The sequence below is a fragment of the Trichosurus vulpecula genome, chromosome 1 (assembly GCF_011100635.1).
Source record: "Trichosurus vulpecula isolate mTriVul1 chromosome 1, mTriVul1.pri, whole genome shotgun sequence".
Taxonomy (NCBI): domain Eukaryota; kingdom Metazoa; phylum Chordata; class Mammalia; order Diprotodontia; family Phalangeridae; genus Trichosurus; species Trichosurus vulpecula.
Genome location: NC_050573.1, coordinates 498,682,064 through 498,708,591, shown reverse-complemented (window position 1 = coordinate 498,708,591; position 26,528 = coordinate 498,682,064). Strand labels below are relative to the sequence as shown.

Sequence of the window (26,528 nt, the reverse complement as noted above, 5' to 3'; positions counted from 1 at the left end):
AGTTCCTGACCTTCCTATCCAACAACTCCAAGTTCAAAAGTCCCATAATCTAGACTTCTAGCCAGAAAAGATAGATTCCTTAGGCAACATGATCACAAAATTGAGCTTTCTAGATAAGAAAATGAATTTCCTGAGTAGCCTTGGACATAGCTTCTCAATTCACCCCAAATACAATAGTTCTGGAGTTCAGTCTTCCCAGGTATAGAACAAGATTGGGAAAAATGACCTCTATGGTCCCATTGAGCTTTAAATCTATGATCCTATGTCCCATTTTCTCTCTGAATCTTTCCCCAAAATACTCTATTTTGCATTTATCCTTCTGCCAACAAACTAAGGTTTTATTTTCCTAAATTATCCATACCTCAATGGATCTATGATCTCTCTGATGTAGGTGTCATCTTCATTGGGGCAGATTTACAATCTACCCAAACCTAATTTGTATAATTCTTGTCCATGTAATCCCATAGTTCCTCCACCATCCTGGAGACCTTCCTCCTGCCATTTTACACCTGTAGCAGTGCTACACTTGAGTTGTCCAACTGTCATCACTCACTACCTCCATTTCTGATCACACTTTACTAAACTAGTATTTAACGTTCTCTTGGATAGAGCTGGCCATGGTCAAGAAGTCCCAGTTCAAGACTTAGCTCTTCCTAGCAAGGCAAGGATCAAAGACAACTCCAAAAGATGCACAATGGAAAATGCTGTCCACATCCAGAGAAAGAACTAGGGAGTGTGAATGCAGAGTGAAGCAGACTATTTGCTCTTTTTCTTTTGTTTCTTCTTTTTCGTGGTTCCTCCCATTAGTTCTAATTCTTCTTTACATCTTGACTAATGTGAAAATACGGTTAATATGAATGCTTAAGTACAGCCTATATCAGATTGCATGCCCATCTTGGGGAGGAGGGAGAAGAAGGGGGAGAAAATTTAAAATTCAAAATCTTATGGAAGTGAATGTTGAAAACTAAAAATTATTAAAAAAAAGTCCCAGTTCAAGGTCCACCTTTGACACATACTTTATAACACCAGGCATATCTCAATCCTTCAGGCAACTCTCTAAAATAATGTTAAAAAAAAAAAGGTTTCCATCTGTATTGGTAGAAAAAGTGCCTCACCGATTTCAGAAAAACCTGGAAAGACTTACGTGAATTTATACAAAGTGAATCAAGCAGAACCAAGGAAATATTGTGCACAATAACAGCAACATTGTGTGATGACCAACTATGATTGACTTAGCTTTTCTCAGCAATACAATGATCCAAGACAATTCCAAAATATTCTTGATGGGAAATGCTATCCACATCCAGAGAAAGAACTGATGGATTCTGAACACATATTGAAGCACACTATTTTCACTTTTTTTGGTGTTTCTTTTCTTTTCATCTGTTCCTTCTTTCACAACATGACTAATATGGAAATATGTTTTACCTGATTATACATATATGACCTTGCTTACCATTTTAGGGAGGTAAGAAGAGAGAAAACTTTGGAACTCAAAATTTTTTAAAAAATGAATGTTAAAAATTATTTTTAGATGTAATTAGAAAAAATAAAATACTATTTATTTTAAAAATGCTAAAAGAAAAAGTGCCTCACCAGGAACTCCCTACCTTGAATAACAGGTCCAATCCACCAAAAAAAAAAAAACCAAAAACATTTCTTGTGTTATTTTCTCTGTAGGCAGTGGTTGCAGCTTAACATTTATCTTGCATACAGTCTAGCTCCAACTTACTTTTCTAGGTGTATTACACATCATTCCTTTTCAGTCGCTCTATGGCTCAAACTGGCTTACTTGGTACACATACATTCTACCTCCTCCCTTCCCCTCATCCTAGAGTACACTGCACCCTCATCTCTCCCTCCTAGAATTTCTACCTCCCCTCACCACTCACCAAAAGCACTACCTTCTAAGAAGTCTGTCCTGATGTCCTCACTTATGAGTGCCCTCCCTGATGGGATTATTTTCTATTTGCTTTTCATATACATAACTTCCTGCTAATAGAATGTAAGCTTTAAAAAAAAAAAGTAAGCTGAGAGCAGGAATTTTTTTTTATCTGCACCCCCATCACCTGACATAGTAGCTGCCATCTAGCTGGTGCTTAATTTTCAAAACTGAATTCCCCAGAGCTGGATACATACCTTTTAAATGACCGCTTTAGTCCTTCATATTGCCCTAACTTTGCACTTCAGCAAGACTTGATCTTGGCCTGCAGCTCAAGGGTGCTCAGGACTACCTGGGGTATAAAGATGAATACGGCAAGGTCCCTGACTTCAGAACCTGTCTCTTCCCCTTGATCTTTCATAAAGGGCATATGGAGGAAAGGAAAGGAAAGCTCCAACAGTGGGCAAGTATGTTACAAATTAGCAGCATGGCTCCATCACCCCTTCTGCTGGTATCACTACAGGAAGGACTCCCCAATTCCTGAGTAGTGACAGCTACATATGCAAACTGAACTGTCAACAACCTTAGAGCAGCCCCATCTGCTCTAACACAGCTCCACTGGTCATTTAGCTGTTTATCCACAGGCAAATTCCTTAGCCTCTGGATCACTTTACTGGTTTGTAAAAAGGGATTAAACTAGATGACCTGTGAGGTCACTAGCAGCTAGACCTAGATTAGGGCTCCCTGCTCTTTGTTTTAGAGAGCAACAGGCCTCCATTACTCTCCTATCAGACTCCCCAAGGGTGAGGTGGTCAATCTTCCAGCTAACTAAAACTCACCCAAAAGTGTGTGCAAGGAGCTATGGTAATGGGGTGGAGCTGTGAAAGAGAGGTACAAATTAAAGGAAGGAATGTGTTTGTCAATGTGTCGGTTGGTTGGGTTGGTCTCTATGCTCTGTTATTTCACTGGAGGGAGGGGTGGAGAAGGGGCATTTTTGAAAATGTCGTTCAGTTGTGTCTGATTCTTCATGACTCCAATGGAAGTTTTCTTGGCAGGGATGTTGGAGTGATTTGCCATTTCCTTCTCCAGCTCATTTTACAGATGAGGACTCTCAGGCAAACAGCATTTTCAGTGACTTGTCCAAGGTCACACAACTAGGCCAGACACTTTGAACTCAGAAGAGTCTTCCTGACTCCAGGCCTGGCTCACTATCCACTGCGCCACTTAGCTACCTGTATTTGGAAATGTGGGGGATGTCAAAACAAAAGGCACCATAAAACTTAAAAAGAAACACGTGCACAGTATGTGACTAAAAAGTCATGTTAGTGATTTAATAAACATATCAGTACTTACAGCCCCAAATAAGGGACATCTCTAAGGAAGCCACACTTACTCCAACAATGCAGCCAGTGTGCAGGATGGCTCGGGGACTCTTCTTGCCTTCGGAACCTGCAGCAGATTCTCTGAAATATCCTCTTGGGGTGACAAATCTTTGCCTATCGAGAATGCATTTGACTTCTGAATGCCTTTTGGCTGGTTCCACAGCCCAGAGAGGAGGTGGGGAGGAGTATCACTCATTGTGGGATTGAGGGGGGAAAAAAAGTGTGACTACAGCTGTGAGGGCAGTTCCCCTCAGAAAAGGACTCTCTGAAATGTTCTGGGCAACAAAAACCTCACTGAAATGAGTACACAGACTCCCACGGTAGCTTTAAGGAGCTAACAACCATTTGGATAGATAGTAGTTTAAGAAATGTGTTCACTTCAGCTTTTTCGCTGGATGTCAGGCTGTTGGGGGAACAGAGTTCTCCGTTACGTCCAGAAGGTGGCACTAATACTACACATAAGACGTTTAGCACTAGTGGGAAAATTCTGCCAGGAGTCTCTGAAAACAGGAGACAAACAATAAATCCAGAACTGGCAAGCCAAGGAGTAGTGGAATGGCTGGCTCCTTCCTTCTTGACATGGGTAAAAGTGTATGTGGATACAGTGCTTTACACAAAGTGCTTTCTTCTCCACAATCCTGTGAGGTAGATAGTACAAGGATTACTCTCATCTTATGGATGTTAAAAGGTAAGGCTCAAAGGGAAGGGGTCAAATCCAAGCCCAAGCTAGGTCTTCTGACCCCAAGACCTACGCTTTCAATACACCTCACACAGGACTGATCAGAGCTTTGTTTATGTTGTTTGTCTAGGCCTTGTCGCTACGTAAACTGATAATATACACCTTCTCCAGGTGGCCTCCCATCCACTCTGTATCTTGTATGGATCTATTTGTATACATGTTGTCTACCCCATTAGGATACAAGGTCTGAGGGCAGATGGTTTTTGCTTTTTCTTTGTATCCTCAATGCTTATTGCAGTGCCTGGCACATGGTAAGTGCTTAATAAATGCTTGTTGATTTATTGACTAAGGGGTGTGTGTGTGTGTGTGTGTGTGTGTGTGTGTGTGTGTGGTTAGATCTAGCTAGACTGGTCACTGGGGAGGGCGGGGGTCTGCGAGAAGGGGAAGATAAAAAGGGAGGAGAGCAAACCAGTTCTAAGAGTAGGCAGGGTAGTGCCTTGATAACTGTGACAGGAAGAAAGAGGTCAGTCTCTGTCCTTGGGCCTGTTCCTGTCTGCTACATTAGGGGGTGGAGCTAGGCCCAATCTAGGCCCTAGATCATCTCTACAGGCCCTTGGAGCTCTCAGATTCTATGATAATTTGATCTGTGATACCAACCACCTCTTCTCCTCCATCCTTCACCTGTCACTAGTTACTATACTATATTCTAGTATTATATTATATACTAGTTACTATATTTCCTTCTATAGGTATCCACAAATGATCAGAGGCATGAAAAGTTTATCTTGAGCTACTAGTCTTAGTCTGGGAATTCTCAAGATCACCACTGTCCTCAGAGGAGGGCTTCTGGAAAATAAAGCCATTATGCTTTAGAAAGCAAGCCTCTTTCCCAGCTCTTGTTTTCAGACCTGGAAGAGCTAAGAGATTCAGGAGGAGGTATAAAAAATGGTTGTTCCCTGTAGGCACTCCCTTGGGTGCAGGGGGTCATCTCTAGTTACAGCTCCCTTCTGTGAACAACCAGGCTAGAGCCAGATAAATAACTGCTGAACTTGGACAGAATATACCAGGAGGCTTCTCCCAGCTGGGATCCTACGATTCTAAGACCTCATGAGAAGTTCCAAGCAAAGGGGGATGCTAACTTTCTGCTCCTGAGGGGATGGAGTCCTGGGATATCCTTGTTCAGGCCTTCCTGAGATGGAAGATTCTTTTCCTGGGGAAAGGGCAGTGTGGTACAGTAAGGACCAGGGAAGGGATGGACTTTTCATCTGGTTGTCTCATTCTGTCCAAGAAGCTCAATCTCTCTCCCTTGTCCCCCTTAGAATAAGGCTTAGAATTCAGTGTTGCCATCTTCCTGTGACCCTTCCTCAAATCCTTTCTTAAGGTTTGCAGGAACATTGTCTTGGCAATGAGGACTCAGGGGAGATCCTGATTTTTGCAGAGGGTAAAGTGGGATAAAGGACAGAGGATATCACTGGGCAGCTAAAAGGCACTTGAGAGGGATAACAGCTGGGGAAAGAAAGGGACAAAGTAAGAAGCGACTTATTATAGTAAGGAAGAGACAAAGTGGGGTCAGGCCATTCATTTTCATGGAGGTGGGATGTGGGATCACCAGCAAGGCAGCAGGGAAGGTGGTACACCTAAGCTGTCTAGGGGGTCGGGTGGGGTGGGGTGGGGAGGAGGACGCCAAGACATGAGGCCCATTTCCAGTCTGGTTCTGTTCACACCACTTCCTCCCTTTGTAAGCCAGCTCTAAACACTCCTGACACAGGCAAGAAAAGGGTCCACTTGATATCAGAGAAGAAGTCATGAGAATGAAGGCCTGTTGGGTTCCTGAAGCTTCCCTAACACATACAACCTCATCCAGGCTGCATCTACATCTTTTACTCCTGTAAGAGGCTGGGAAGTCCTCAGGAAAGCAGTGAGATGGGAGGGACAAGTGGTGACACTAATGGAGATGCAGCTGAGATCTCAGAGGTTTCCAGGGACCAGGAAAAACAGATCAGGGTATGGTTAGGGTCTTCAAACCTACCAGACTCAGAAACCCAGACACCTGGGGACTCCCCTATAGTGCCAACAGCCTCCAGCCATAGGTTGCTCTAAGGCCAAATTGAGAGAGACCAGAGGAAAGAGGTCTCAAGTCCCACATCCTGGATGGGTAGGAGAGAGATGGGCCCCACTGTGGTTGTAAGACTTATGGTGTCTCCCCAACCCCACTAACTCTCTACCCTCCAAAAAGGCAAAATAAAGAAACACCAAGAACACACCTTGACCCCAAACCCATTAGGAATAGGAAGAACATTGGAGACAGATAAGACCATGCCTCCCAGGACCTATCAAAACCTGTCTGGGGATGAGCCTATTACAGGAAGGGGCAAAGAACAGCTTACCATCTGTGGTTAACCCTGATTCTGATCCCTCAACCTCCTCCCATCCAGATCTCAGCCACAAAAACCCACTAGCTTGAAATTTGATTTGTTGGGCCTTTATGGGTACAACATACTCTTTGAGTAAATGATAGAGTTATAGTCTACACTGGCTTAAGCAACCTCAAGTGTGGGGCAAGGGTAAGGGATAGATCTCTTTGTTCAAATGACAAACCTCTATTCAAGTGACATAGCCTTGTTCTAGACAACGTTTAGAGGGAATGGCCTCTGCCACTGAACACCAAAAGGCAAGAGAAAAGTTCCTTTCTTGGTATATGCTAACAGTCTGACTTAAAAAAAAAAAGCCCAGGTAGGACAGTGGGAAAGGAGGAGATGTGCATGAAGAGGCCCACAGAGCACCTGGACCCAGCATGTGCTGTAGTGGCAGCCAGATACTTACTGAGTTCAGTCTCCTTTCCTTCCAAAGCCTGGGGTAGGTAATTCAGAGCCACTTCCTCTCCTATGAGGAAGCTCCAAGCTCCAATTCTTCTTAGTAAGGTTGCAAAGGAAGTAACTCACCCACCCACTCACCCACCCTCCCTTCTTTTCCCCACCCCACCCCAGCACAGGACACCAGGCCTGGGACATCTTCCACATCCCAGAGAAGCAGAGGCCTATCCCTTTAAGGAGGGAGGATCCAGTGTTGTGAATGACGCTTGCTGTCTAGGATCGCTTTCCAGTCATCATTCCATGAATGGAGCCTCCTGTTGGGTGGCTGCAGCTGGAGGTGTCTGTTGTGGCAGGCGGTGAAGAGGATGTGCTCCCAGCTAGGGTTTGGCTCAGCCCCTGGAAATTGGGGTGGGGGGGGAGGAAGGAGCTTTGTGAGGAGCTGTGCCCAAGGATCCACTGGTAGTTTGGCAATTCAATAGCCATCCCATCCCCCAATACACACCACAGCCACTTCACTGGTCTTTCCCTTCTATGAACACCAAGTAATCGTCTGTAACACTCGATTACATACAGCTGTTTACCGCTCTCTCGTTTGTAGAAGCTTAGGATGTTAGAGCTGGATTCCCCTTAGGAAGCATCTAGGTCAGGGGTTCCTAACCTCCTCGAGAACCAGGGAATGTATTTTAGAGGGTCTGTGAACATGAATGGGGGAGAGGGAAGTTCACTTTCATTTCATTAACCTCTAAGTGAAATGTAGTGTATCCTTCAATTACTTCAAAACATTATTCTGAGAAGGGGTCTATAGGCTTCACCAGGCTGTGGCACAAAATAGGATTAGGAACCCCAGATCTAGGCCAACCCCACTTATTTTACAGATGAATAAATCAAGGCCTAGAAGGTTTAAAAGACTTGCTCAAGGTCACACAATGACCATGCCATTACTAAAGCCTAGATCTCCTCACTACCAATTCAGTTCTCTTTCTATTATCCTACACAGAATTTAAGTATTGTCTTCCCAATAAGATCTTAGTTCATAGAATTTAGGGCTGAAACTGGAGATGGAATCTGATCCATTTTACGAGTGAGAAAACTGAGGTGACTTGCCCAAGTTCATAAGGGTATTGTCTGAGCCTGGATATGAACCTTGGTCTCTTAAATCCAAGCTGAATGCTTGGCATCCCACCATGTTGTAGCATATAATGTAAAGGACAAGAATCATATCTTATGTACTGTGCCTGACACAATGCTGGGCAGACAGTAAGCACTTAATAAGTGGTAACTGACAGGAGGGAGGGAAACCCTACACAAAAGAAAAAAGATAGGAACCAGGGTTCCTGAACCAAAAAAGTTCTCTCTCTCCTCCAGATGTCCTTTACCTGTTATATCTGGTCGGTCATCTATAAGGAGGTCTCCAGAGACCACAGTCTTATCCCGTGTGAGTACAATTTGCTCCAGAAACTCCTGGCCAAAATGCTTCTCTACCCAGGCATACTAGAAAATAAGCAGGAAGAAATGAGAGGTCCATTAGCACCCTTATTTCAATTATTGAAGGCAAGAGAGTCCCAGGGTACAGCAAAGCCAATTGTGATAACATCCAGTGGGATACAAATGCCAGAAGCCTGGCAACAATGTTGTCATAAGGTCAGCTTTTCCTGACACTGGATCCCCAGTATCTGATTATTATACTACCAAAGTGCTATCTGGAAGCCAATCACCATACACAGGGTGGGAGGGAATTCCCCTTTTCTCCTCCATGAAGCTATAAGGAATATGCTATGGGAATTCCCAAAGCAGGTACTACAGTTGACTCATCCTGGATAATGCAGGTGCTAAGGTCCCTTCAGCCCAGTAGCCAAAATAAAGGTGCTGAGCCAAAACCCAACAACTTGGAGAAAAGGTGGTAAGTGTGACAGCAACTTCAAGTCACCCTTCTTTGCTCTCTCAAAGACCCAAGGTCTATGTCTTACCTTCTCATTAGGACAGTACTCATATTTCTTGATAGGGCTTGTGCAGATGAACACATCTGTGCTGTAGACAGAAGAAAAGGAGACAAGAGAAGAAAAACTTCTAAGCCATCCCAATAGCCATGATTAGCCTTTCCCTGTTATTCTTTTTTCCCACTGTTGCTGGGAAATGGTTCATTCCTGCCTCTCTTTAGCATTTAAAGAACTTCACAGTCTGATTCCAATTTATCCTTCCAGACTAATTTCACATTATTCCCTCTCACACACTCTATCTTAACCTTCCAGCCAAACTGACCTACTCACTCATAAGCATACTATCTGTGCCCCATGCCTGGTGTGCCTTCCCTCTTCATTGCTATCTCTTGAAATTACTAGCTCAAGTGAACATCTTTTATGATTAAAGCCATTTGGTAAATGAAAAGAGATTATGTAGTCGATACCCACAGCAAAGACCCAATCAATATTTTAGCAACTGCAAACCAAAGCTGGGGGGGAAAAAGTACCCAACAAATATGTGTGAAGGAATCCTACATGTTTTCCAAAACTACTGAAATGGAACAAAACTATAACATTAAAAATATATATATAACATTAGAATATTCTCCAGACGTGAGATTGGGAAAAATCCTCCCAAATGGAATCAATATTACATTCAGTTAGAATTCTTGCCTTGAAGGTTAAACTGGTCTACTGCTGGGGAAAAGAAGGGAAAATCAGGGGAAGGCAGAGAAGAAGACCCCAGAAGTTCTCACAAACTAGTCAGCAGGAGGAAAGCAGACGTGCAGGGGTGGAAGGAAGTACAAGAGGCTGTAGTATCAGCAGGAAGATACACTTACTTTTCTAAGCGGGCCATCTCTTTCACAGCTTCCACAGCCCCTGGTAGTGGTTCAAGTTCAATAAAGAAATTCTTTGACTCCCAAATGCTGATGGCTTTCTCCTGAGAGAGGAAAATAAGCCAGTTATTGCTTAGGCCCCCAACTCCTCTCCTCTGTTTCCCACACTGCGATATCCTTGAAAATAAGACTCAGTCATCTGAGTCTCCATCTGCTGGGAGATCAAGAATACATGATAGCAGGAAGATGGCATAGATTCCCAGGTTGCCCATTCACATTAGTCACAACATTTAAGCTTAGGTATCAGGCTGATGTTTATATTCGTTCTGAGCCTCCTTCTAGGGAAGAATCATATTCCTGGCAGGGCCCCATGTGGACCAGCCTAGAGGGATGGGTAGAATGGGATTGGCATTGGTGGGTTGGGCACCAAAGACTCCCAAAGGTGCAAAGAGATCAAGGATCCACGGCAATCTAGCAACAGGGCTTTGACTAGAACCATGTCCCCAGGGTTCTTTTCACTATGCCAAGTTGATCACTTGTTGCTAGACAGCAATGATATGCCCCAAGTTAAACCTGCCAGAACAATGAGCCCCACTCTAACGATAAAGCAGAATCATAAAGCCTGGTCTTAAGTACCCTCTTGATATTCTACCCATCCTGGCCTTTCAAATACCTAGAGAAAGCCTTTGCTAATTTACCTCTTCTAACCCAGAGGGGCACAGTGTGAAGAGTATTAGATTTGAAGTAAGAGAGCATGGATACAAGACCTTTACCAGAAAGAACTGCTAAAAGACCCAGTTAACTGATTTCTTTCTAATTTTAACTACACTGATTTTGTTTGTGCAGAAACCTTTTAATTTATATAATGAAAATTGCCTATTTTTCTCTTGTAAGTTATCCAAATGTTATACCAGAAGCGAGTGAGACACGCCACAGAGTATAAGTTTTGAATGGAGAAGTTTATTAGCCGGCGGTCATTCGGGGAAAATTCCCAAAGCAAATGACCACGTTTAAAGGGAGAGGGTAGTTTATATAGACAATACAGGATTCAGTGCTTAATTATCTCTTAAAGTTTACATATGTTACTTTGCAGACTCAGCAAGCCTGTGTTATTTCACTTTTTATGACCATGATACGTTAGAGGAACCTCCTGAATAGATTGTAAATACAACATATCAGATAGCTGACAAAGTGTCAATTGGAATTACAACCCAGGATCTCTGCGTCCAGTTTGCCATACATCCCACAACATGACTCATGAGATAAGAGCTAGGAACAGTCACATAATTCAAAAGAATATCTGGGGCTGAGGCTTTCATCCTTCAAGGCCATAGGCAGACTGAGGGATGCTCCAGCTGGCTTTGTTGAGCCGAGAGATAGAGTCGTCTCTCAGCCCACTCAGACAAAGGAAGATCGTTAGGCTTTCCTGGTAATTAGCTTACATTCCTTGGAAATGTCTTAGGGGCCCAGGACACTCGCCAAACGGCAGGACCTCAGTCTGTTTTCGTCTTATGCAGACTGGGGTTTGCAGTTAGGGGCTGGGGGCAGGGTTTTTCTACCAATAGCTGGCTACTCAGGTATCGCACATGGTTATGAAAATTATTTCCTTTCCCGTTCCTCTTATTTGTGATGTAAACTTGTATCTAGCTCACATATCTGTTTTGAAGTTTACTGCAGTAGGTTATATGAAATGATTTAAATCTCATCCCTAAAAGTTCAATTCCAACAGTTTTTGATGAATAATGAATCTTTTCCCCAATAATTAGTGTCTGTGGGTTTGATGAACACTATGTTACTATGTTCAAATGCTTCTGGGTGCTATGCACCTCATCTGTTCCACTAACCAACTTTTCTACTTCTTAGTCTGTACCAAGAAGTCTCAGTGCATAGTAGTTGGAGGTAGAGTTTGAGATCAGGTACTGTTTGATCCTTCACACTCATTTCACTATTTCCCTTGGGATTCTTCATGTTTTATTTCTCCATATCAATTTTATTATTATTTTTTCTAGTTCTATAAAGCAACCTTTTTGTAGTTTTATTGGTATGGCACTGAATCTGTAAATTAAAGTAGTACTGTCACTTTTATTATGGTGGCATGGCTCAACTATGGTCAATAAAAATAGCTCTCTAATTATTTAAATCTGTCCTCAATTCCATAAAGAGTGTTTTGCAGCTATAGCTACATGCATTTCCTGTGTATGTCATGGTATACAGACTTCCAGTTATTTTATATGTTCTGTAATTATTTTGAGAGGAATTTCTTTTTCTATCTCTTCGCACTGAATTTTGATGGTAATACATATAAAGGTTTTTTTGGTTTATTTTATAATAAAATATTATAGAATGTAAGCTCCTTGAAAGTCTAGATTATTTCACTCATAGCATTTATATCCCTAGTATTTAACAAAGTACTACAGAAGGCAATTTATTGATAAAAAATGCTTGTTAATTGATGACAGCCTGCTAATTTAAGCTGAAGTTATTATTTCATTTAATTTTAGTTGACTCCCTAGGGTTCTTTAAGTAAACCATCATGCTATCAGCAAAAAGCAGTAAGTCTATGTGCTTTGTCTATGCTATTCACTCAATTTCTTTTCCTTATCAAATACCTATAGGTAGTGTTTTTAGAAGTATATCAATAACAGTTCCGACAACGGACAACTTTGCTTTAGCTCTGATCTTACTGGAGAGATTTCTAGCCTTTACAAATAATGCTGGCTCTTAGTTTTAGCTTGTTACTATTTACTATATTAAATACTAGTCTGTTTCTTCATGTTTTTCAACATTTTTAACAGAAAGCGGTGCTATATTTTGTCAAAAGGCTTTCCTGCATCATAATTATGTCATTTTATTGTATTTGTTATTAATATGTTCTCTCATGTTTATACTTTTCCTAATATTAAATCAATCCTATATTCCTGGCAAATACCAATCTGATCATGGTATATAACCTTTTTAATAAGTTGATACAGCCTCTTTTGTCAACATTCATTACAAGTATTGATGTATAACGTTCTTTATGTGTTTATCTCTTTTTTTTACTATTAATCATTAAATATTCACTACACAGAAAGCAAAATACACATAACCATAAGAGTCTGCCCATAAACTTGGGTCATACTCTCCCATAAATTATATAATGTAGGTGGGGAATAATGGATGAATACTTTCCTTTCCATATTTTTGCAAACAATTTATATAATATTGGAATTAATTGTTCTTTGAATATTGAGTTCACTTACAAATCTATGTGCTCTTTGAATTTTTTCCTTTGGGAGTTCCATCATGGCTTGTTCAATTTCTTTTTCTTAAACTATGTTATTTAAGTTCTCGATTTCTTGTTATGTTAATCTAGACATATCATTTTCTTAAATGTTCATCCATTTATGTTATCAGTTTTGTTGACATAGTATTATGCAAAACAGCCACTAATAATCTGCTTTATTTCCTTTCATTTGTTGTGAATTATTTTTAATTTTTATATTGCCAATTTAGTCTTCCTTTTTACACCACATTAGCTAATAGTTTCTCTTTAATGTGTTTTTTTAAATATCTCCTAGTTTTATTTACCAGTTCAATGGTTTAAAATTTTCAGTCCCTCATTGTGTTTCACAGTGCTCTGTGTGAAAATGGACCAAGTATATTTTCGAAGGATCAACTTTGCTAATCACAGAGAGAAGATCACCAGTAAGCTGGCCACCCTGTGACAAATCTTTTTTGGACACAGTAATCTATGAAACAAAGAAAAAAATTTATATGGCCACCAGCCCCTGATGCTTCTGCAGTGATGGAAGCTGAGAAATGTGGGGAAAGGGGCAGAGGGAATTATGAATCACAAAGTTTTTAGACTCTCAAGAAATTTTACTTTGACTATTGGTACTCTGAATGTGAGATCCTTGTCCAATGATCAGGAAGGGGACATACGGCTGAAGGAGCTGAACAGTATCAATCTTGTCATGCTTGCTATAAATAAAACCAAAAGAAGGAAATTGTAGCTAAATGCAAAGATGGCTGGCTCTAAGGTGTATCTCAGAGAGCTAAAGAAAGGAGTTAGTAGAGTAGGTTTTATTGTAGACCCAAAAGCTGTAAGAAATACTGATACAGCCAGACTGTATCTGATATGCAGAGAGCAGCTCATAGGTGGGAACACATAATTGTGAGGGCATTGTAGAACTAATAAGCAAGGAATCTGAAGGAGAGGAAGTTATCAAAGGTATAGAACAAACTCAAACCTTGTTAATGCCCCTAAAAAGGTGACTGAGAGACCAGCAATAACTATCAAACAATATGCTTACTCTCCTGTCTATATAAAATCTTTATGCAGATCATTTATAAATGAACTGAAGGCATCTTCAGTGGAGGTATTAGTAGAGAATAAGCAGGCTTTCACCTGTCATATTGTTTACCACATCACAACTGACTGAAAGATGCAGAAAAGAGAAAATCCCATTGGGTTCATTGTTTGTTAATTTCAACAACAACAAAAACATGCAACTTGTCGGCACAAAAACATTAATAGCCTCTTTTGAAACAACACGACTCCCATCAGAACAAAATCATTTAAGAGTCTTTAGAAGTTGTAACCCTCTGATAATAAACACCAGGTGAAGCGTAAAACAGTGCTGTTTGCTCCCCAAAATTATTTGCCAGCGTGCTGGGGGAGATCCAGGTAGTAGAAAGATTTCCTGGGGGTAGAAAGGTCCTCCAGATACTCCTATTTGTGGATAACACTGCACTGACTGCATCAAGTCCCAAGATGTTGAGGAGCCTCCTGGAAAAGATCTATAATCACTCAATAGAGTTTGGTATGTCCATCCACATAAGAACAAAGAGTGAAAGAATATCTCTTGCCCAGATTTCAATAGGCATCTGAATGGACCCTCTATAGAGTTTGTTCAAATGGGCCCATAGCTAAAAAGGAAGAGGAAAGAGGACTGAATGGCTTTGGAGAAATTGCAGAGCACTCTCAATGACCCTCAAGATCCTCATAACAGCAAAGGCCTACCTTTTCAATACGAACATTTTACTGGAAGACCTGGCACACACAGCTTCATCTAAAGAACTAAAGATAAGCATCACACACACAGAGGGCAATGAAAACTTACACAGTGGGTCTGAGCAGGTTGTAACATATAGCCCACAAGAAACTTTGAAGAACAGAAGTAAAGGATGTCATCAAGAAACAGAAAGATGGGGCAGCTAGGTGGCGTAGTGAGTAGAGCATCGGCCCTGGAGTCAGGAGGACCTGAATTCATATCCAGCCTCAGACACTTGACACACTTACTAGCTGTGTGACCTTGGGCAAGTCACCTAGCCCCAATTGCCCTGCCTTCCCTCCAACAACAACAACAAAAAAGAAATAGTATGATAGAAAGAGAAGATGGGCTGGTCATGTGGGCAAGAGGGAGGAATGACAGGAAGAGAGTTGGAATGTTCCACTGGTACCCCTCTGATATCCAGAGAATAAATACAAGGAAGTCCTCTAGCATGTCAGGTAGACCCTCTTTGGAGGGGACACACATTCTAATTCAGGCAGGGCTGGATTTAGCTATGAGGCTTTGGAGGGGAACTCTCAAATCGATGAGATCAAATATCCATTTGACTATTCAGTGAATCTTTACATTTCAAGAATTCAATATATTGTTTGATTCTGCTTTCTCCTACCCACTCTTCTACCCACCTCTCATGAGTCCATGCCATTCACATTCACCATCATAGTTTTTTAATTTTGTATCAACCTACCCTCTCATAATTTTTCCTTCTTGTCTTTAGGAAGGAAGCAGAAGGAAGCAAAAAGAAAATTGTGAATACTAGTACTCTATAATTGAAACAGTCTACTCCCATCTCTCCTTTCTTCACCAAACCCAGACCCCCTTATATTTTCTTTCTCTCTTTTTAAATACCCCTTTATGATCAAACATCTAAAGTTGAAATTTGCTTTACTCATGGCTATTAAACGTCCTTCCCTGATCCACTTATATTACTATTGAGTATAATGTTGTTGGTCCTTCGTGTTTGAATAGCATCAATGACACTACAGGGTAATATTCTTACTAGTGCTTGAACAGTATTTAAGTGAGGTAGAGTTGCACAAAGTTGTCAAACTCACTCTCTCTTCCAGAGTCACTGAAATTCAATGGCAAGACAAAAGTCAGGATGACCGGTGATGGCCTGGGATGCAGTACCTTTGTGTCTTCAATGTCTGACCAAGCTCTTGGTGCTCCATAGCCCCTGATTCAGCTGCCGTCATGGCTATTGGAACAAATTATTCTCACCTGCCCATTCCACTGTACAAATGTTCCCCTGCTTGGGGCAGACACTCACTCCCCTAACTCATCAACGGGTTTGAGGCCCATTGGTTCCCCTCCACTTAGTTTAGCCCATTTTACTGGGGAGGTCTAGCACACATGCCACAGCTTCTTGGAGCCACAGGTGAGAGTTGAGAGCCAAGAAGACAACAAAAGTTGATAAGCAGCCCTAAAAAAGACTTGGCAAGCCCTCATACCGCAAGTGCTAGTCCTCCTTGAGCATTGAATAATGTGTATATATGGGGGGGCAGGGGAGGGGCACACAGGAGAGAGTACTGGGCCTAGAGTCAGGGAGACCTGAGTTCACATTCAGCCTCAGACACTTACTAGTTATGTGATCTTGGCCCAGTCACTTACCTTCTTTGCCCCAGTTTTCTTCAACTGTAAAATGGGAATTATAATAGTACCTACCTGGCAAGGCTGTTGTGAGGATCAAATGACATAATATCTGTAAAGTGCCTGGGACATTCTATGACCTGGTGCTATTAGAAATGCTTATTCCCTTCCTCTCTTTATGTGGCTGTGATAAACGTGAGGTCCTAAGATGTACACTTCCCCCATACTTTCCTTCATGTTAGCACACACTCTTATCACATATACCATTTGTATGAAATGGCACATTCTTCCCACATCTTCCTCACTTCGTTCTGACAACATTCCTTCCTGCCCCTCCCTTTTGTTTCCTCTCTTAAAACCAACAAAAAACAGAACAAAAGCATACCCAGGCCCTGTATTTGTCTTATTTAACCCTTTTTGTGATCCTTAAAGACATCAGGATTTCTTCGTTTGACCTCTTCTGATTCCTCAAATGTATTTCCCTTTCTAGAGTTCTCCTGACTCTAATATATGAATTTCAAAGTTTCTATTTAGCTCCGGTCTTTCCAACAAGAATGCTTGAAAATCCTCTATTCTAGTAACAATACATTTTTTTTTCCCCTTATAGGTAACATTATTGCAGGGCAAGCTATTCTTTATTGTTACCCTTTACATTTTCTCTATTAACATATTCCAAGGTTTTCTCTCCTTTTTAGTAGATGCAGCACAATCTTGTGTGATGCTGAGTGTGGTCGGTATTTGAACTTCTTCTTTCTGCTTTCTTACAGTATATATTTTTTTTTTACTTTGAAGTTCTCACTTTTGGACATGATATTACAGGTATTTTCAGTCTGGAGTTTCAGGAGATGACCAGTAGATTTTTTTATTTTCATTTTTTCTTTGGTTCTAATAGGTCTGAACAGTTTTCTTTTATCATTTCTTGACATATGTTATGCTGGTTTTTGTTTGGTTATGGTTTTCAAGGAGTCATTGGTGTTCAATGATTTTTAAAGTATTTCTACTAAATCTATTTTCCAGGTCAGTTTTTTTTTTAATAGTAGATACCTTACATATTCTTCTACTTGACCTTCTTCTAATATTTATTGTTTTCTCATAGAGATAGCTCCATTTGATTTTTCAAGGAGTATATTATTTAGGTAAGGTTTCCAACCTTCTGTTCTAAACTATTTGTTCTGTCCATTTTTTTCCTTCAAAACTAAAATTCCATTTTTAAAATCTCTTGCTTCATTTCCTCTAGCCCCTTTGCTAGTACTTTTGGCAAAACCAATTTTTTTCCCCTCTGAGGTTCAGCTTGTAGTAGCTGTGTCACTCTTCTTCAGAGTTTACCCCTTGGGCTTCTCTGCTAAGAGAAGTATTTCTTCACTGTTTCCTGTTTTCTTCTATTCACTTGCATTTTCAGCCTCAGTTCTTAGTTTGGGCATATGAGCTCAGATCAGTCCTCTCTAGCACTATTAGATGCATTATATCTCCTTGTTTGTTCCTGTCCTTTATGTAGTCCAGGATGCTTCTGCTGACCTAATGTAGAATTATTATATTAGTATAATTAGAGCCCTCCCTTTGACCTAATCCTTGTCCTCACTCTCAGTTTCTTGGTGGTTAACAATGGATTCTGGCATCAGACACTTTGTCTCCTCCTGGCATAATTCCTAACTATATGTTGATTCTAATCCCTGTTTGTGTCCCGATAGGCCCCCAAGGCGATATTAGAGATTGTGCTATTCTCCGGCCTCCTGTACGGTCCACCTGGCACTAGTGTCCAAGCCTCTGCACTGGCCCTGTCTCCTGCTCCAAGGATTGCACAGCTAGGTTCTGTCTCCTTGGACAGAAATCTCCATAGGCTGGTTCTGTGTCTATCTTCTGTACTCACAGGCCAGGGCCAGGATCTAGCGTCAGGCCCCTAATTAGTACAGACTGCACTGGCTTGCAACTGCCCCGTCATTTCAGAGTACTGGAGGTTTCAGATCAGTTTGAAGGAACTTGTGCTGGCTTCCCTGGCACTCTTCTTCCTGCTTCCTCTAGCTTCTAACTTATTTCTCAGAGTTTGCGCTGGCTTCCCCCATTCAACTCCTCTCTCTGCCTCTGAAAGCTTCTAAATTAACCTGTATTTGTGTCAGTTACCTTGACACCCCCTTTCCCCACCTCAGTAGGCTTTGGATCTTTTTTGGTACAGTTCTGGACAGAATGGAAGAGGTTACTTCTGATTATTTTCAAATTTCTTTATCTTTGGTCTTTCTGAGGTCCTCTTTAGATATCTGCTGGGGTTTAAATGAGAGAAACGAGCTTCTCTATGTCCTTTCATATCTCCATCTGCAGAGGCAGGTAGGTGATGCAGTGGATAGAGTGCTAAGCCTAGCTTCAAGAAGATCCAAGTTAAAAACCTGCCTCAAATATTTAGTAGCTATGTGACTCTGGGCAAGTCACTTAACCCCTATCTGCCATGGTTTTCTCAACTGTAAAATCAAAGTAACAGTTTTATCACAAGGGTACTGTGAGAATCAAATGAGATATTTATAAAGTGCTTAACACAGTGTCTGGCACATGGTAGGAGCTTAGTAATTGCATACTTCCTTTCCTTTCCATCTTAACTAGAAGATATTCTCTTAATTTACAAATCTAATGGCCTTTTTTTCAGTCTTCATTCTGCTGGATCACTCTACTGCATTTGATAATGGGGACTACTGCATTAGTCATTAACTTGGTTTCCTGGTCTCATACCTCCCCTCTCCAATCAATCTTTCAACCATCTGTCAAAACTTTCTAAAGTCTGAGCACACCATCTTCTTGTTCAAAAATGTTCCAGTGGCAACCCTAACTGCAGGTAGGATGAGACACAAACTCCTCTGTTTAGCATTTTTGCTGTTCTCTTCTGTCTCTGTGCCTCCACAAAAACTGTCCCTCAAACCTGAAATGCATATAAAGTCTTCTCTCCTCTGCCTCTTTTAACCCCTGGCTTCTATTAAAGCTCAACATAAGCATGACCTACCACATAGCCATTCCCCGATATTCACAGGAGTTCCTGCCTCTTTCGTCCCTGCCTGATATTATCTGGTATGTACTTTGTATATATTTTGTATTTACTTAGATCCCTACGTGTTTTTTTTTTCTGATAGTTTTTCCTGATAGAATTTTACCTCCTTGAGGGCAGGGATTATTTCATATTTATTTGTAAAATTTTGCAATTTTCCAGTAAGTCAGGTGGAAAAGTATTCTGGGAATCAGAAGGAACCAGGTGGATACCACTGAAATTCCACTAGCATATATTCTGCCATTCACATGACCCATCCTGAAGTAATCAACTTCAGGCAGAATAATTACTTCTCTGAAGTTCCCAAGCTCCCAGGGAACCAGTATTGAACTGTTATGGGTCACCTCCCAACTCATTTCTACGATCTTCTTCACTGTTTCTCTGTCACAAAGCACTTTGGGCAAATCTATTGATCTCTATATGCTCTGCCCATCTATGGAATGGGCACCATCCTTTTATTTCTGAACAGGATTAAATGAATCACATCTTCAGTGTAATACTATTTAGTGTTCTGTCTGGTATACAGGACTATGTGACCTTGAATGATATTCACAAAAAATAACATTCCATGTGAAAAATACCAGATTGTTTGTTATGTGTACTCACTCAATTTTAAACACAGCTGAACATTTCTCTTCCCTCAGCTTAAGCTGTCTGAAGAGCATTAGTTCTATACTGTGGCACTAAAAATGGTCTCAAAGTTATAAAATGTCATAAGGAGACAGAGAGCCAACCCTTATAATTAAGAATTTTTAAGAAAAAAGAAAGTTTACTCCATTTTATAAAGTATGAAACTGAAGCCCAGAGAAGGGAAAATGACTTTTCAAAAGATGATGTAGGTACTTAAGTAGCCAAGCTGGCTGTAGAGATAAGAACTAGACCGGAAATCAGCAAACTAAAGCCCAAGGGGCTGTTTTTGTATGCTTGCTTTTACGTTTTAAGTACAATAAAATCTTATTTTAAAAAGGAAAAACCATTTCTAACTCTAGCTACCTCTCCAAGCTGGCCCCAGAGTTGGACAATAGTATAATTAGGTGAATATAGAACGGAATAGCCCAACCCAAAGAAGAGTCATTAATGATTTGTCATTAGTCAAAGTGGAAGGCAGTCTCTGGTAGAAAGACCCAGGAATCTGTGCAGGTCCCTGTACCATTCAACATTTTTATCAATGACTTGGATAGTCACTGATGGCACGCTCCTTAAATCTGCAGATGGCACAAAGCTGGGTGAAACAGCTAATACACCAAATACAAGAGTCAGGTTCAAAAGAAAATTCTTGCTAGGCGAAGGACACTGGGCAGAAATGTAACAGCAATAAACGGAAAGCTTCATGCTGATTCAAAAGCCTACTTCGCCAATACAAGAGATGGAACAGGTTTGGCTAGAAAGAAGCTCATCAGATAAAAGATCTGGGTTCTGGTGGACTATAAGCTCAACAGGGGACAACTGTGTAACATGGCAGTCAAGAAAGCTAATGCAGAGCAGCAAGGTGGCAAAGTGAGTAGAGCACCAGCCCTGGAGTCAGGAGGACCTGAGTTCAAATCCGGCCTCAGACACTTGACACGCTTACTGCTAGCTGTGTGACCCTTGGACAAGTCACTTAACCCCAATTGCCCCGCCTCCCGCCCTCGAAAAAAAAAAAAAGATAGCTCAAGAAAGCTAAAGCGATCCTGATTTTAGGTCTAAACTAAACGTGCAGGTTATTCTCAATATAGAAATTTCCTCCATTGGTATACCGGATCAGCAATTTGTCTGTACCTTAAAGTCTTAGAGAACTTGCTGGGGCACTAAGTGAAGTTATTTGTTCATTGTCGGATAGCTGGTATGTATCAGAAGCAGGGCTTGAACTCTAGGTCTTCCTAATTCCCAGCCAAACCTGTCCTATCATTAAGCAGTGATCCACCCCAATGCAATCTTAAGCTGTGTTAAGAGTCATAGGGTATAGACTGGGGTGGGGAACCTGTGGTCTCGAGGCCAATTATGGCACTCTAGATGCTCAAGTTCAGCCCTTTGAATGAATCCAAATTCCACAGAATAAATCCCCTTAATAAAAGGATTTGTTCTGTTAAACTTGGATTCAGCAAAAAGGGCCACACTTGAAGGCCTTGAGGCTGCAGGTTCCCCACCCGAGGTCTAGGTGATAGCAGTTGAATTCTACTCTGCCCTTGTTTAGACTACATCTGCAATATCATTTTCAGATCTGGGCATCACATTTCTGGGGAAGGACGGTGGTTTTTTGGAGAACATCCAGAAGAGGGCCAAAAGGGTCACTGAGATCACCCTATATGTGATTACTAGTTGAAGGAACCAGGAATGCTTAGCTGGGGGAAAACGATAGCTGTCTTCAAGAATCTGAAGGGCTGACAAGTGGCAGAGGGATTAGACTTACACAAAAGGCCCAAACTAGGAGAAGTGGGTAGAACTGGGGTGGGGGCGAGGAGAGCGGATTTAGGCTAGCTTTAAGGAAAAGTTCCAAACAAGGAAAGCTGTCCAAAAGTACACCGTGCTGTCTCAGAAAGCAGTGGGCTCCCCTTCACTGGAGATCTTTAAACAGAGGCTGGATGACCCCTAGTCAGGTGTATTATAGAGAAAAATTATTGTTCAAGTCTAGGTTGGGCTAGCTGAATCCAAACTTCACAGAACAAGTGCTTGAACTGAACCCAAACTTCATGGAACAAAATTTGTTTGGATTCAGTCCAAGGGTGGCACCTGAGGACCTAGAGGGCCACATGTGGCCTCGAGGCTGAAGGTTCCCCACCCCTGAGATAACGTAAAACTTTTGCAAACGTTAAAGCCAGTAAGTTTCCATCATCACTATTAGGAGTTGGACCTGAGCCCTTCCTATAAGGAAAAGAAATGTTTGAGAAAAGCCAGGGGACTCTCAGCTCAGGTTTATTATCACTATTATTAGGTCAGGACGCGGCTCTATCAGAAAGGCAGGGGGCCACACACTCAACAAGGAGTCATCATTACTGTCGGCCAGGACTGCGCCCTTCCCGCCCCGCAACGGGCAGGAACACTCACACTCAGCTCGGCTCTCAGCTGGCCGTACTGCTCCGACACCCAGAAGCCTCGCCGGTCCTCCAGCGCGATGTAAGGCTTGTCCGGATACCTGGCCCTGAACTTCTTCAGGAAGCCTCCCTCGAAGTCGGCCAGCACCCCGTCCATGTCCACGAGCACCCGCAGGGGCCTGCCCCGCGCCGGGCGGCCGGACGACGAGGACCGGACCAGGGCCCTGGGGCTCCCGCAGGTGCCCCCGCCCTTGGACCGGCCGAGCGACCACCCCAGGCGAATCATGGTCCCCAGGAGTTGGCGGAGGGCGCCCGCTCTGCAGCATAGGCCCGCGGGCCGTCCGGCAGCTCGGGCCCCGGGGCCGGGCCGCGAAGGGGAAGGGGCTCTCCTCCTCCTCCCGGCTTCTCGCGCTTTTCTGGTCCTTCTTCTTCCCTTTTTTCTCTCTTAGCTGCCCCTCCCTTCCTGGGCCCACTCAAGTGCATGATCCCCGCTGGGAGCGCCGGGGAGCCGCCGCAGGCGCCGCCGGAGCCGGAGCCGAGGGAAGCCCCCCCGGGCGCTGCCGCCGCTGCCACCACCGCCCCCCGGCGATCCCGAGCCTCTAGGGCGGGCTTCAGCGGACGAACATCTGGGCAGCTGCGGTGGTGGCAGCTGCGGGGGCCAACAATCCTCTCCGCCCCGAGTCGCTCCCGCACGCTTCCAGCGCGGCCCGGCCGGCTCCGTCTGCTCCCCGGCGCTGGCAGGAGAGGGAAGACCCTTGGGCTGGGCGGAGACGGAGGATCCGGGAGGGAAGCCGGGGAGTGTCGGCAGCGGCAGCGGCGGCCGCTAGTCCCTAGAAGCCGGGCGGAGGTCAAGTAGCTCCGCAGCCCGGCAACTGGAAACCGCCGTAACCCGGCAGTGCTAACCTTGAAGTTCCTGTTCTCACCGCGGGCAGAAAACTTAAAGTCATACCACGGTCTTAGGGGCCAAGCTTGGCTGAAGCCCTGCGGGGAGGGAGTATGTGCCTTTAAGAGTGAAACCGTGGCCTAGCCGTACCATGTATTAAACTGTACCATAAAGCAGCAGTCATCAAAACTATCAGGTACTGGCCAAGAAACAGAGAGACGGATCAGTGGAATAGGATAGGAACACAAGACGGAGAAGTCAACGACTATAGCAATCTACTCTTTGATAAACCCAAAGACGCCAGCTTCTGGGCTAAGAATTCACTATTTCACAAAAACTGCTGGGAAAATTGGAAAGTGGTAGGGCAGAAACTGGGCATAGACCAATATCTTACACCATATACCAAAATAAAGTCAAAATGGGTCCATGATTTAGGAATAAAGGCTGATACTATAAGCAATTTGGGAGAGCAAGGAATAGTTTACCTATCAGATTTATGGAAAAGAAAAGAATTCATGACCCAACAAGAGATAGGGAGCATTACAAAATGCAAAATGGATGATTTTGATGATGTTAAATTGAAATGTTTTTGTACAAAAAAAAAATGCAACAAAGATTAGGAGGGAAGCAGAAAATTGGGAGAAAATCTAGTGTCTCTGATAAAGGCCTTATTTCTAAAATATACAGGGAACTGAGCCAAATTTATAGGAATACAAGTCATTCCCCAATTGGGAAATGGTTGAAGGATATGAACAGGCAGTTTTCAGAGGAAGAAATTAAAGATACCTATAGGCATATGAAAAAATGCTGTAAATCACTTGATCGAAGAAATGCAAATCACAACAACCCTTAGGTACCACATCTCTCCTGTCAGATTGGCTAAAATGACAAAACAGGAAAATGATACATGCTGGAGAGGATGTGGGAAAATTGGAACATTGTTACATTGCTGGTGGAGTTGTAAAGGGATCCAGCCATTCTGGAGAGCAATTTGGAACTATGCCCAAAGGGCTATAAAAATGTGCATACCCTTTGATCCAGCAACACCACTTCTAGGATTGTACCCCAAAGAGAATTCTGTGAACAGAATTCAAAGAGAATTGCTAACTTCACTTTGCATCAGTTCATGTAAGTCTTTCCAGGTTTTTCTGAAATCCACCTGCTCATCATTTCTTATAGTACAAAAGTATTCCATTATATTCATATACCATAACTTGTTCAATCATTCCTCAATTGATGGGCATCCCATCAATTTCCAATTCTTTGCCACCACAAAAAGCTGCTATAAATATTTTTGTACATGTGGGTCCTTTCCCCTTTTATATGATCCCTTTGGGATACAGGATCTGTGTTTTCTTTTGCAAGATGGCTAATATGGAAATGTTTTGCATGACTGCACAAGTAAAATCTATATCAAATTGCTTACCTTCTCAAGGAGGTTGGGGGGGTGGGAAGGAAAGAGATAATTGGGAACTCAAAATTATTGTTTTCACACGTAATTGGAAAAAATAAAATACAATAATTTTCCAGAACAACTATATACGTATAATATGTATCTATGCGTGTGTATTTATGTGTGTATACATACATGTATCATGTATATACACACACAAAACCTGACTTTCCTGGTGCTTCAGAGAGCCCTTCTGGCCCTGGTCTATTCAGCTTAACAAATATTCATTTTTAACTAAAATTATGCATTAAGTTTTTGTCAGAATACACCAGCCAAAGGCCCCTGAGGTAGGAGAGTGGATTCCACAAGGATGTATTGCACCCCTCTGGTCTGGGGGAGAGATGATGGTGAGGAAGGACTATCCCCAACTTCAAGGGACTTTGTGAGTCACATTCATAACTACAGTTCATGAGCCCCTACAGGTGAACTCACTTTTTAATAGTAATCCAGTAGACATGATTAGCTCAAAGCAAAGGTATTTACTGAGATAACAGCCTAAGAACAAACATCCAAACCCCTTGCCTTCATAAACCTGGGGCGTACTCTCCCAGAACTACACACATGGACAGTGTGAAGAGCAGGAATATACAGAGTACAGTAGTAGAAAAGAACATACAGTGAACTCATGTAGCCAAGCTAAGTCACACTTCCTACACTATACGGACTTGATACCCATTCCCTTCTAGTGCTGTCCTTATGCCGTTGCCCCTGAGTACACTGTCTACTAAGCAGGTTACTCAGCTGGGCTCCCTGGGCCTGCTACTCTTGGCATATTAGTATCCAACAGCCACAGTTGGCTCTCTTCTTGACTCACAGATCTCACTCTCCACTGTTCCTATTCTCTAACCATCTTCTTGGCAACCACCTTGCCACCAGGACCAGAGACCATGCTCAGGAAGTAATAACCCTTTTATCTACAGAAATTCTGTCATGGTGGCCCACTATCTTGATTATGACTGCTTCACTAAAGTCACTATTTTAGGTAAACCATTGTTCCCAGAAGGAGTGTGTCAATCTACTTCCATTGGAGTCTCTCACAATCCCTGTAAGTTTCTGGTTCAAAATGATCCTTCCAGACCACCACTCACCTAGACCAGTTGTCTTCCCTTATTGGATTGTAAACTCCTCGATGGCAGGGAGTCTTCGTTTTTGTATTTGTATTGCTGCCTTGACTTCTTCCCTAAGGGCTTATTTTGCTTTTTAAAGGGCTCTGGGTACTTTTGGTACTGGCTAAGAAATAGGATGCTGGATCTTGGGGATAGATTAGGTACACAAGGCACAGTAGTAAATGACTACAGTAATCTCCTGTTTGATAAACCCAAAGACTCCAGCTTCTGGGGTAAGAACTCACTATCTGACAAAAACTGCTGGTAAAACTGTAAAATAGTATGACAGAAACTAGGTATAGACCAACATCTCACACTGTATACCAAGATAAGGTCAAAATGGGTACATGATTTAGACATAAAGGGTAATACCATAAGCAAATTAGGAGAGCAAGGAATAGTTTACCTGTCAGATCTATGGAGGAGAGAAGAATCTGTGATCAAACAAGACATAGAGAGCATAAGGAGATGCAAAATGGATAATTTTGATTGTATTCAATTTAAAAGTGTTTGCACAAATGGAACCAATGCAACCAAGATTAGAAGGAAAGCAGAAAAGTAGGAAACAATTTTTACAGCAAGTATCTCTGATAAAGGCCTCATTTCTCAAATATATAGAAAACTGAGTCAATTCTATAAGAATACAAGTCATTCCCCAGTTGATAAATGGTCAAAGGATATGTTTCTGAGATGAAATCAAAGCCATCTATAATCATATTAAAAAATGTTCTAAATCACTATTGATTAGAGATATGCAAATTAAAACAACTCTGAAGTACTATCTCACACCAATCAGGTTGGCTAATATGACAGAAAAAGAAAATGATAAATGCTGGAGAGAATGTGGGAAAAT

General features: G+C 42.2%; 1 protein-coding gene across 1 annotated transcript; it reads right to left on the bottom strand.

The window, feature by feature from the left end:
• Positions 1-3,188: 3,188 nt before the first annotated feature.
• Positions 3,189-23,114, bottom strand: NT5M (5',3'-nucleotidase, mitochondrial). The gene is made up of 6 exons (XM_036741299.1): positions 22,247-23,114; positions 9,557-9,657; positions 8,724-8,784; positions 8,133-8,247; positions 6,767-7,152; positions 3,189-3,902 (listed from the first exon to the last, which is right to left on the bottom strand). Exons 1-5 carry the CDS (start codon positions 22,517-22,519, stop codon positions 6,989-6,991), a joined length of 714 nt encoding a protein of 237 aa, XP_036597194.1. The 5' UTR covers positions 22,520-23,114; the 3' UTR covers positions 3,189-3,902; positions 6,767-6,988.
• Between the last annotated feature and the right edge of the window lie 3,414 nt (positions 23,115-26,528).